General features: G+C 48.5%; 1 protein-coding gene across 2 annotated transcripts in view; it reads left to right on the top strand.

Moving 5' to 3' along the window:
- Positions 1 to 4,556, top strand: part of LOC138352363 (uncharacterized) — an 86,789-nt gene extending 82,233 nt beyond the window's left edge. For both annotated transcript variants that reach the window (XM_069304803.1, XM_069304802.1), the window contains exon 6: positions 4,373 to 4,556. In XM_069304803.1, the coding sequence (XP_069160904.1) occupies positions 4,373 to 4,500 (128 nt within the window). In that variant the 3' untranslated portion in view covers positions 4,501 to 4,556. The remainder of the gene's footprint in view (positions 1 to 4,372) is intronic.
- Positions 4,557 to 12,933: the final 8,377 nt, after the last annotated feature.

Raw genomic sequence — 12,933 nt, 5'->3', positions numbered from 1 at the left:
ATGTTCAGACTCATTTCCAGAACCTTGAAAAGGTACTTGCAAAGCTCGCTGAAGCTAATTTAAAAATAAAGCTTGCAAAATGTTCATTTTTAAAGCAAAAGATTAATTTCCTAGGTCATACAGTTACACCTTCAGGTATTACATTGAATGAATCAAAAATTATTGCTGCCCGTGATTTTCCAACACCTCGTACCGCAGAAGCCGTAAGACAGTTCACAGGTCTTGTAGGATTTTATCGTTCATTTATTGCTGGATTCTCTATTATAGCCGCTCCGCTTTACAAGTTGCAAAGAAAAGATGAACCCTTTGTTTGGGGAGAGGCCCAGGATCAGTCATTCAAAAAACTCAAAGCAGCCTTGATTTCGTCACCTGTCCTTAGGTACCCAGATTTTTCTAAACCTTTTACGTTGGTTACAGATGCTAGTGACATAGGTCTAGGTGCTGCATTACTTCAAACAGAAGGTCACAGAGATCACGCAATAGCTTATGCTAGCCGCACATTATCCAAAGAAGAGAAAAATTATAGTGCAACAGAACGAGAAGCCTTGGCAGTTGTTTGGGCACTTAAACATTTCAAGGATACAATTTATAATTACCCAGTTCATGTTCTTACAGATCACCAACCATTAATTCCCTTGTTCAAAAATAAGAATCCAGTTGGAAAGTTTGCTAGATATTTGCTCACAATTCAAGAATTCAATCCCACATTTGGATATATTCCAGGAAAGCAAAATGTTGTAGCCGATGCGTTTTCTCGACACGTAGCTGCGATTCAGTTAAATTACCCAGCATTAGATGCTACAGTAGTAGAAACGGAACAAAGACAAGACCCCATATGGGCACCTGTCATTAAATTTTTGACTAAGCAAGACACTCGCCCGATTCATAAACCGCCAGTACCATTGAAAGAACTAGTTATGTTGGACAATTTACTGTGTAGAGTAGTAAAGCTAGGGACAGCCCCGAGGAAATGTTGTCAGTTAGTTGTTCCAGCTGTCTTGGTACCAACTGTGTTAAAAATTATCCATGATGCTCCTGCAAGTGCACATCCAGGAAAGGATCGTACACTCCAACAAGGTCGATTGAAATATTTTTGGCCAAAAATGGCTAAGGAGATTGCTCATTATGTTGACAGATGTTTAACTTGTTTACAGCACAAGGGACATGTTTCAGGACCTAATCCAATTCAGGTGTACCCAGCAACTAAAGCTCCTTGGGAACGAATATCGATGGATTTATTGACAAATTTTGCGGAAACAGAGAAAGGGAACAAACATTTGCTTGTAATGGTCGATAATTTTTCACGGTTTTGCGAACTAGTTCCTATCCCGAACAAAACAGCAGAAACCATAGCCAGCGCATTCCATGACCAAATAATTTGTAGATATAGTATGCCTAAAGTAATCCTTTCAGATAATGGACCAGAATTCAGTAATAGTATTCTAACTAGCTTGTGTGATTTATATAACATCAAAAAATGTAGCATTATGCCTTATCATCCGGCAAGTAATGGACTAGCTGAACGTACTAACAGGAAAGTGTTAGATGCCTTGAGAGTCACGTTGAATTTTGATAACAACAATTGGGATGATTTTATACCCTTAATTCAGTGTGCTATAAATTCTTCAATTAATGTTTCTACTGGTGACACACCTCACGCTATTCTTTATGGTACAGATAAGATCCTCCCTAATGAATTGATTAACGTACCTCCTACTCCCTTATATAACGTAGATGATTTTGTTCAAGTGAAGCGTAGACAAATGCAACTAGTATTCAAGAAAATACGAGAACAACTGTCCAAAGCAACAGCCGAGTTCACTCTAGCAAGGAATGCACGAGCTAAACCCAGTAAAATAACTATTGGATCTGTAGTAATGATACTTAACCAACACAGGTCTGGTCCTATGTACAAGTTAACTAAGAAATTTTTGGGTCCATATAAGGTAATCGAGCTTATTAAAGGTAACAAATACAGACTTAAGAACTTGTTAACAGGAGAGTATATAAATGAGCATTTAGACCACATGAAGTTAGCTAAAATGACTGTTGACGAGACTGATGAGGAAGATGACAATGAACTTACCCAGACAGATACTCCTACTCGGACACCACCTCCTGTGGTTGACAGACCACTGGATGTTCAGCAACCCCATACTAGCAATTATAATCTTAGATCTAGACCTCTCGTTTCAACCGTGCACTCACCACACGTCCATTGGCTAGATGTTAACGAGGATATCTCTCAAGATGATAGTTTGTCACATGAAATTTCATCTGTTCCGGACCTTCAGTCAGAGCCAGAGTTGTATAGTGCTCTGGATGAGCTAGGTGTAGATATCCGCAGAATTTATAATTGAATGCACTCTACAGTTATTCTGTTTGTTTTGAAAAAAAAAAAAGTAATTTGCAGTATTTCTACCACATGTGTCTTATTATTACCATTATATATAATGTATAGTTTTTCTCAACTTTATTTTGTTATAAATTAGATGCCATTGTTAAGTCTACTACCATTTGTATTTTTACAGTGCTTGTCATAGGAGTTATTATTGTTCTAGCAACCACATTGTGGCCAGTGAATCCTGACTGCTATCACGCAGATGTTAGTCTTCTTGATCCAGGTCTTGTATATGCTTGTAAATATATTGCACATTATATATATTGTACATTGGTCTTGTAAAAATATTGTATATTTCGAAAAAAAAAAAAAAAAGAGAAAAAAAAAAAATTATCTATCTTGAAATTCAATTGTGGTTGTTAGGTCAGAACTTTGTTCTATTAATGTAATAATTGTTTAATTTTGTATGGTTTTCAAGCACATGCCATTGACACATGTTAATAATTTTGTTTAGGCAATACCTTGAGTTGTATTGTTCATATCTGATCAGTAGACATACACATGTTCTTAATACTCTGATTTAATCAAAGCATTGTTACCATGATTTTCACCTATTATGATGAATTTTTTTTTGGTGCATATATGCCGAGTTGTTTGTATTACGCACACCTGATCTTCTTTCAATGTTTTATTATGCAAATTTCACATGTAAGCCATTATTGTATGCCACCGAGGTCCTTTCAGTATCATTGTAACTATATAGCTAGCCAGAGCTTGTCGACAAGGGACGTCGACTTGGTAGCGTGTCCGAGCGGTGTTATACTCAAATTCTGTCAGTTGAAATGTAACCAATCACAGGCAAGTAGGCCTCTGACGTCATGCCAGACAGAGGAGCATCAAGCATGCTCCCAGCAGCCTCAGTTATCCTCACAGGCTCAGAGTAGAAGGACCTCGGCTAGGCAGATATATACCTTGCTATCTCAGTCAATAAATATATACAGAAGCGACTACTGTGTCTACATTCTACCCGAACAAGGCAAACGAATACACCTCTGGGGTTGGTACACGCTGGAGGGTCACCTCTGGGGTTGGTACACGCTGGAGGGTCACCTCTGGGGTTGGTACACGCTGGAGGGTCACCTCTGGGGTTGGTGCACGCTGGTGGGTCACCTCTGGGGTTGGCGCACGCTGGAGGGTTACCTCTGGGGTTGGTACACGCTGGAGAGTTACCTCTGGGGTTGGTACACGCTGGAGGGTTACCTCTGGGGTTGGTACACGCTGGAGGGTCACCTCTGGGGTTGGTGCACGCTGGAGGGTCACCCCTGGGGTTGGTACACGCTGGAGGGTCACCTCTGGGGTTGGTGCACGCTACAGGGTCACCTCTGGGGTTGGTAAAAGTTCAGGAGTTGTGTTCTCCCTCAGATGCCTGATCATACCTTCCTTCCTGTAATTCTCGACGCTTCAGACCACTGTGGTGGCGCTCTTGTCTGTGCTCCCTGTGACGTCGTCTCGCCTCTCCTCTACCTTCCGCAGGGCCTCACACTCTTGTCTCGGGAGGTTGTGTTTGAGGCGGGTTGAAAAGGTCTTCCCCAGCTCCTCGTAGAGTGACTCCGCCCAGTCGTGGACACGGTATTTTTACCGAAGGATCTTCTTCCAGCTTGGTGAGCGGGGCGCAGATACGTGGTGGACCGCCAGGGTCTATGGCCGCCCCAGTAACGGGCGGCTGTGTGTATGTGTCCACACCTGCCTCCTGTGCCATGTTAATCTTTTTCTCAATAATGTGTCCGAGTCTGTAGTGTGTGTGTGTTGTCTGTGGTGTGTGTGTTGTCTGTGGTGTGTGTGTTGTCTGTGGTGTGTGTGTTGTCTGTGGTGTGTGTGTGTGTGTGTGTGTGTGTGTGTGTGTGTGTGTGTGTGTGCGTGTGCGTGTGTGTGTGTGTGTGTGTGTGTGTGGTGTCACCGTGTTTGGCAAGACCCAAGAAACACTACGGGTAAATAACATCACAAGTTGTAGCAATGTTGTTATTGTCGCAGGTTGTGAGCGAGGCTGTGGTTCTGGCTGGCTCTGGTGTTCTGCTTTCTGCCTGCTGCTGCCCTGTCTGCTGCACCGCTGTCTGCTGCACCACTGTCTGCTGCTCGTCTGTCTGCCGCACCGCTGCTGATGCTTCCACTTCCACCAATACATTAATGTACAGTTGTAAATATATGTCTCTGTGTATCATTGTTTATTATTATCCCTTAATTACTGCTTGGCCGACTCGCTGCTGCTGATGCTCAAACAGCAGCATAGGAGGCCATTGAAGCCTTGAGATGTGCAGCCAGGTACAGCCAGGTATGAGGCAGGCAACAGTGTAGAAGCCAGGTATGAGGCAGGCAACAGTGTAGAAGCCAGGTATGAGGCAGGCAACAGTGTAGAAGCCAGGTATGAGGCAGGCAACAGTCCAGAAGCAGGGTATGAGGCAGGCAACAGTGCAGAAGCAGGGTATGAGGCAGGCAACAGTGCAGAAGCAAGGTATGAGGCAGGCAACAGTCCAGAAGCAAGGTATGAGGCAGGCAACACTCCAGAAGCAGGGTATGAGGCAGGCAACACTCCAGAAGCAGGGTATGAGGCAGGCAACACTCCAGAAGCAGGGTATGAGGCAGGCAACAGTCCAGAAGCAAGGTATGAGGCAGACAACAGTGTAGAAGCCAGGTATGAGGCAGGCAACAGTGTAGAAGCCAGGTATGAGGCAGGCAACAGTGTAGAAGCCAGGTATGAGGCAGGCAACAGTGTAGAAGCCAGGTATGAGGCAGGCAACAGTCCAGAAGCAGGGTATGAGGCAGGCAACAGTGCAGAAGCAGGGTATGAGGCAGGCAACAGTCCAGAAGCAAGGTATGAGGCAGGCAACAGTCCAGAAGCAAGGTATGAGGCAGGCCGCAACAGCCATCACAACTCATCAAATAACTATCACGCACCTTCCTGTGGGACGTGTTATTGAGTTAAGTTGATAACGACCAAGGACTCCCTCCACTCCTACCTCCCTCACTCCCTCCCTCCACCGTGACTCCCTCCACCGTGACTCCCTCCACCGTGACTCCCTCCACCGTGACTCCCTCCACTGTGACTCCCTCCACCGTGACTCCCTCCACTGTGACTCCCTCCACTGGACTTAGCAACAGTACGGTTGCAGAAGTTTGCAGACGAAAGTGTTCGAGTCGTAGCAAATATCTCTCATATATGACATTCAGGTTTGATAAGAAAGGTGCCAAGGGAGTCACCATCAATCATATTTAGCAGCGAAGACAGTCCAAGAAGACCAGAAACCTGTTCTGAACATGACTATGTTCAATGATAATATTTTAAATCTAAGAGACAAGTATTTCCTGAAGGCAGTAATCGCTGTAGTTACCTTGTCAAGATCAGCTTGAAGGAGCCGTCACTCAGCTGCTGTGGAAGAGGACCTGATAACTTTTAGAAACAAAAAGACTTATACAAGTTAACATTGTTACAATCCTGTGAAATACTAAGGGATCAGAATTAAAGATGTAAGCTGGCAATTGTTTATATATAAAAGTTTGGAATTTTACAAGCAGTGGGCACAGGAATTTGATTTTGGGGTTCATCTTAGGTCTTGGGGGACTGATGGGTCAAATGAGCATCGATAATCAAGATATTTTGATTCTTAATCGTACACGACCAAGATGACTCTGGACTCAATACTTCACCTTTCCTTTAAAATAGGGTCTCCGTAGTGCAGTCGGGTTCCTTCTCGACGCACAATCGAGAATTTCGGGTTCGAATCCCGAGCGGGACAGAAATGGTTGGGCACATTTCGTTTAACCTAATGCTTCTGTTCACCTAGCAGTAAGTTGGTACTCAACAGTCAGCTTGTTGTGGGTTGCATCCTGTGCGGGGTCAGTAATTCCTCCCCTGGGGCCTCGTAGCCTGGTGGATAGCGCGCAGGACTCGTAATTCTGTGGCGCGGGTTCGATTCCCGCACGAGGCAGAAACAAATGGGCAAAGTTTCTTTCACCCTGAATGCCCCTGTTACCTAGCAGTAAATAGGTACCTGGGAGTTAGTCAGCTGTCACAGGCTGCTTCCTGGGGGTGGAGGCCTGGTCGAGGACCGGGCCGAGGGGACACTAAAAGCCCCGAAATCATCTCAAGATCTCAAGATAACCTGGGGGGGACCTCGATATAAGCCTAACCTATATGAATACACTCTGGCATCCTGTCCCTTGACACAATGAATTATTATTATTAAAATTATTATAACCAAAATAATAATCCTCTTCACTACAGCTGTTCAAATCTAACAAAACCATTCTTGCTTACTTCTAACATTCTTTATTAGCACAACTAGCATGGTAGTTCAAAATTACCCTGCCTAACACTTGCCTGCGCGCGCGCACACATAAGCACACCTGCAACATTTCAACAACACACGAGGAAGGTTCCCAACATACCGTACTCTCTCTGGCACTATAGTCGCCCGGGAGGTAAGGTAGCAATTATCACAGAAGGCGCCAAGCCCAGACGACTGTTCATCACGGTCTGTGTGACACAGTATTATACCCCCAAGCCTCACTACCGACCACGATGTCAACACGAGAGCTGACATAGAGGAGCGATGTCAAAGGTATCAGACTCGCAGGATTTTACCGAGGGTCAAATGACCCAGATGTTGACAGCGAGTCGTGTCAAAGCGCCACCTGGTAAAAGAGGGAGGAATAGCAAGGTAACTGATGGACACGAGAATGAGGAAACTGTCGCTTACATGGAGGCCGTCAAGAGCTGACACTGAAGGTGCAGGAAGATGGAGGAAGTGGAGGAGGGACGATGACCGCAGGACACAGCAAGGGTGTAAGAGTCAACATACATTGATTCATCTATATTTAAGTAAAGGAAGGATGCAGCAAGTATAGAAATGTAAGTAAAAGATGATCCCTAGTCTCAGCAAGATGTTCATCCCAGACTGCGCGCCAGCAGGTAAACCTTCCTAAAAGATGTAAAGCTTCTGATAAAACTTGTAAGAAGAGCTTAAAATCCACAAGAGATGTCGGGCGAGTGAGATAAAGAGAACAGATTAGACAGTTTACTCTTGGGTATACAGGCTGCAGAGGAACGAATGGTCGACAATATGTTAAGGGATAATATAGAGCATCTCTCTGGATTAAAAAGAGCAGAATTCTGGGATGAACATTAAAGTGTAAGACCACAACCACTCGAGCAACCAGGACAAGTGCCAACCATCGCCTCCTGCACACACACACACACACACATCAAGCTTGCACATTAACAGTTTTAGTTCACTAAAAAAAACTAATATTTGAATGATTAATGGAGAAATACCTCATAACAGTTGACCGATATGAATAATGTATAGAATATCATGAATCAACAACAGGATTTATAAATTTAATACTGAGCACAATTACCTGTGCAGCCTGCTCAGCATAATGGACCTAGCCTGCTGCAAAGATTATATATTATATAATATATATTGATGAGGCTGCACAACACACGTTTGACGGAATGTGACCTTAGTAACTGTGCTCAGTGACCCCTGTGCTCAGCGATCCCTGTGCTCAGTGACCCATGTGCTCATCATCACTGTGCTCAGTGACCCCTGTGCTCAGTGATCCTGTGCTCAGTGACCCCCTGTGCTCAGTGATCCTGTGCTCAGCGACCCCTGTGCTCAGTGACCCTGTGCCCAATGACCCCTGTGCTCAGTGACCCTGTGCCCAATGACCCCTGTGCTCAGTGACCCTGTGCCCAATGACCCCTGTGCTCAGTGACCCCTGTGCTCAGTGACACTGTGCCCAGTGACACTGTGCTCAGTGACCCTGTGCTCATTGATCCTGTGCTCATTGATCATGTGCTCAGTGACCCCTGTACTCAGCGACCCTGGGGGAAAGGGAGCGCCCAGATGGCAGACAACTACCACACACTCAGGTGTGTAACAATAACAATCATGTAACCAGCTTCAAAAGATTGTCACTTGCTCAGCTGAATGAACTATGTGGCTCAGTTCCTGTTACCCTTTCCACCACCACCCACGGGATGGGTATGGGGTGCATAATAAAGAATTCGAAAACTGACGTAAGATTTTACGGAATATTAACTAACTCAGTGTTCATGAGCAAACGTGCACACTTATTAATATTATTGAGTGGCTCGTGTTGTGATAGTCAATTACAGCAGGAGTGTGTCATGACCTCGTGATCCACAGCCTCCCTGGCCCACCATAGCTTGGCCCAGTGTCACTAAGTGTCAAGGGTAGAGTGAAAAAGACTGGTTTAAACATCGCCAGTTTACTGGGACATAAAACAGATCACCGTAAAACAATAAGAAACTGAAGTCCTCTATAACTGATACTCTAATAACAACAAGTAGATTCAACACAGCTCTCGTAATCACATTAAGGAACTTAAAACACAACTATCGAAATCCTTAACGGACATTAAGTGCACACACTCGGGACTGGCTGACACCAGGCTCCACCCCGGCGCTGTGGTACACTAAGCCAAGTAACAGGTTGGTGGCGTCATACATTAATAAGTAGTGGGTGAGGGATCAGTAGCACACTACAACACAATAACCATCACCTACGATCCTCAGAGACCCATCTCAACACACAATCACCGACCACCTGGCGTAACTGATGTACCTCGGTAACCTGATCCACTATACAAACAGCATTATTCTTATATATACATTAGTAAACAATAAAAACCAAATACAACACAACTCAAGAGCTGGACGTCTGACGTCCACCTCTCTGGGACCTCAAGAGGGTAGTGACTGGCCGAGGGCCGGGACGTCTGACGTCCGCCTCTCTGGGACCTCAAGAGGGTAGTGACTGGCCGAGGGCCGGGACGTCTGACGTCCGCCTCTCTGGGACCTCATGAGGGTAGTGACTGGCCGAGGGCCGGGACGTCTAACGTCCGCCTCTCTGGGACCTCAAGAGGGTAGTGACTGGCCGAGGGCCGGGACGTCTGACGTCCGCCTCTCTGGGACCTCAAGAGGGTAGTGACTGGCCGAGGGCCGGGACGTCTGACGTCCGCCTCTCTGGGACCTCATGAGGGTAGTGACTGGCCGAGGGCCGGGACGTCTAACGTCCGCCTCTCTGGGACCTCAAGAGGGTAGTGACTGGCCGAGGGCCGGGACGTCTGACGTCCGCCTCTCTGGGACCTCATGAGGGTAGTGACTGGCCGAGGGCCGGGACGTCTAACGTCCGCCTCTCTGGGACCTCAAGAGGGTAGTGACTGGCCGAGGGCCGAGCCGGCCGAGAACAACTTGGTTACCAACATGGCAAGTCACCTTAACTTTCCTCCTTCACATATCAGAACCTCAAAACCCAAATATTAATCCTAATTCATACAATACCTAAGTATATATAATATTCTCCACAGGAGAGTACAAATCAAAACTGAAGGTATACAAGAATACATCAGGATATATGCTAAACCACAAAGAAGTTACTTCTATTACACCTGACTGGAGACGATCCACCAATGGCGGGTCACGGGGAGAGTATTGCCAGCAGTTACCGGTCGCTCGTTATAACTACGTTGTTTAAGACTTAGATCACAGTATATCCGCTAGTCATACCTCAAGTATATATATAAATTACATAATATATACACATCATAACACCTCTAGCATGTCCTATATAACATTCCAATACTTAGACATGTAAAGGTAATTGTATGAAACACCACCATAAGCTTCTGCTGTGAAGTTGCGTATATCCAGAGATTACAGATATAAGGGTAATGGTAATATTAGGCTAATCAACTAATATTTTACTATACAGTTTGACCGCATCATACACAATATACTCACACTGTTGTATGTGTGGTCATAACAGTGTACGGGACTGGAGGGTGTCATCACCAGAGAGGGAGACATCACGTACATCACACGACTCTCTAGGTGTGACTGGTCACATAACCGCTGCGCAGTGGCTATTTATACGTTCGGTGGAGAGGTGCCGAATGTCACCACCGAAAGTATTTGAAGTGTTCCACAATATAACTTGTGTATATAAATTATGTTAACATTTCCAGGTGTAGGAAGGTAGTACTCGGTTATTGATGATTACAGGAGTATGTACACGTGCTGAGAGGCAAGAGCACACGACGACGAGCCAGAGGATATACTACGAGGCATGACGAGTATAACTGAACTTCCCACGTGTTCAGTATAAAGGAACTTCCCACGTGTTCAGTATAACAGAACTTCCCACGTGTTCAGTATAACGGAACTTCCCACGTGTTCAGTATAACGGAACTTCCCACGTGTTCAGTATAACGGAACTTCCCACGTGTTCAGTATAACGGAACTTCCCACGTGTTCAGTATAACGGAACTTCCCACGTGTTCAGTATAACGTGTGACATCACAACACGTTCTTGCTCTTGTCACTTCTCCATATTCAAGGTGTCCGTGACCAGGCACAGCAGCTACGGTGTCCGTGACCAGGCACAGCAGCTACGGTGTCCGTGACCAGGCACAGCAGCTACGGTGTCCGTGACCAGGCACGGCAGCTACGGTGTCCGTGACCAGGCACAGCAGCTACGGTGTCCATGACCAGGCACAGCAGCTACGGTGTCCGTGACCAGGCACAACAGCTACGGTGTCCGTGACCAGGCACAGCAGCTACGGTGTCCGTGACCAGGCACGGCAGCTACTGTGTCCGTGACCAGGCACAGCAGCTACGGTGTCCGTGACCAGGCACGGCAGCTACTGTGTCCGTGACCAGGCACAGCAGCTACTGTGTCCGTGACCAGGCACAGCAGCTACGGTGTCCGTGACCAGGCACGGCAGCTACTGTGTCCGTGACCAGGCACAGCAGCTACTGTGTCCGTGACCAGGCACAGCAGCTACGGTGTCCGTGACCAGGCACAGCAGCTACTGTGTCCGTGACCAGGCACGGCAGCTACGGTGTCCGTGACCAGGCACGGCAGCCACGGTGTCCGTGCCCAGGCACGGCAGCTACTGTGTCCGTGACCAGGCACGGCAGCTACGGTGTCCGTGACCAGGCACCGCAGCTACGGTGTCCGTGACCAGGCACGGCAGCTACTGTGTCCGTGACCAGGCACGGCAGCTACGGTGTCCGTGACCAGACACGGCAGCCACGGTGTCCGTGACCAGGCACAGCAGCTACTGTGTCCGTGACCACGCACAGCAGCTACTGTGTCCGTAACCAGGCACGGCAGCCACGGTGTCCGTGACCAGGCACAGCAGCTACTGTGTCCGTGACCAGGCACGGCAGCTACTGTGTCCGTAACCAGGCACGGCAGCCACGGTGTCCGTGACCAGGCACGGCAGCCACGGTGTCCGTGACCAGGCACGGCAGCTACTGTATCCGTGACCAGGCACAGCAGCTACTGTGTCCGTGACCAGGCACGGCAGCTACTGTGTCCGTAACCAGGCACGGCAGCCACGGTGTCCGTGACCAGGCACGGCAGCTACTGTGTCCACGGCCAGACACGGCAGCTACTGTGTCCACGACCAGGCACGGCAGCTACTGTGTCCACGGCCAGGCACGGCAGCTACTGTGTCCACGACCAGACACGGCAGCTACTGTGTCCACGGCCAGGCACGGCAGCTACTGTGTCCACGGCCAGGCACGGCAGCTACTGTGTCCACGACCAGACACGGCAGCTACTGTGTCCACGACCAGGCACGGCAGCTACTGTGTCCACGACCAGGCACGGCAGCTACTGTGTCCACGGCCAGGCACGGCAGCTACTGTGTCCACGACCAGACACGGCAGCTACTGTGTCCACGGCCAGGCACGGCATCTACTGTGTCCACGGCCAGGCACGGCAGCTACTGTGTCCACGGCCAGGCACGGCAGCTACTGTGTCCGTGACCACGCACAGCAGCTACTGTGTCCGTAACCAGGCACGGCAGCCACGGTGTCCGTGACCAGGCACGGCAGCTACTGTGTCCGTGACCAGGCACGGCAGCTACTGTGTCCGTGACCAGGCACGGCAGCCACGGTGTCCGTGACCAGGCACGGCAGCTACTGTGTCCGTGACCAGGCACGGCAGCTACGGTGTCCGTGACCAGGCACCGCAGCTACGGTGTCCGTGACCAGGCACGGCAGCTACTGTGTCCGTAACCAGGCACGGCAGCCACGGTGTCCGTGACCAGGCACAGCAGCTACTGTGTCCGTGACCAGGCACGGCAGCTACTGTGTCCGTAACCAGGCACGGCAGCCACGGTGTCCGTGACCAGGCACGGCAGCTACTGTGTCCGTGACCAGGCACAGCAGCTACTGTGTCCGTGACCAGGCACGGCAGCTACTGTGTCCGTAACCAGGCACGGCAGCCACGGTGTCCGTGACCAGGCACGGCAGCTACTGTGTCCACGGCCAGACACGGCAGCTACTGTGTCCACGACCAGGCACGGCAGCTACTGTGTCCACGACCAGGCACGGCAGCTACTGTGTCCACGGCCAGGCACGGCAGCTACTGTGTCCACGACCAGACACAGCAGCTACTGTGTCCACGGCCAGGCACGGCAGCTACTGTGTCCACGACCAGACACGGCAGCTACTGTGTCCACGACCAGGCACGGCAGCTACTGTGTCCACGACCAGG

This window comes from Procambarus clarkii, chromosome 53 (assembly GCF_040958095.1).
Source record: "Procambarus clarkii isolate CNS0578487 chromosome 53, FALCON_Pclarkii_2.0, whole genome shotgun sequence".
Classification (NCBI taxonomy): domain Eukaryota; kingdom Metazoa; phylum Arthropoda; class Malacostraca; order Decapoda; family Cambaridae; genus Procambarus; species Procambarus clarkii.
Note: the sequence above shows the minus strand (reverse complement) of the source record. Positions and strands in the feature narration are given on the sequence as shown.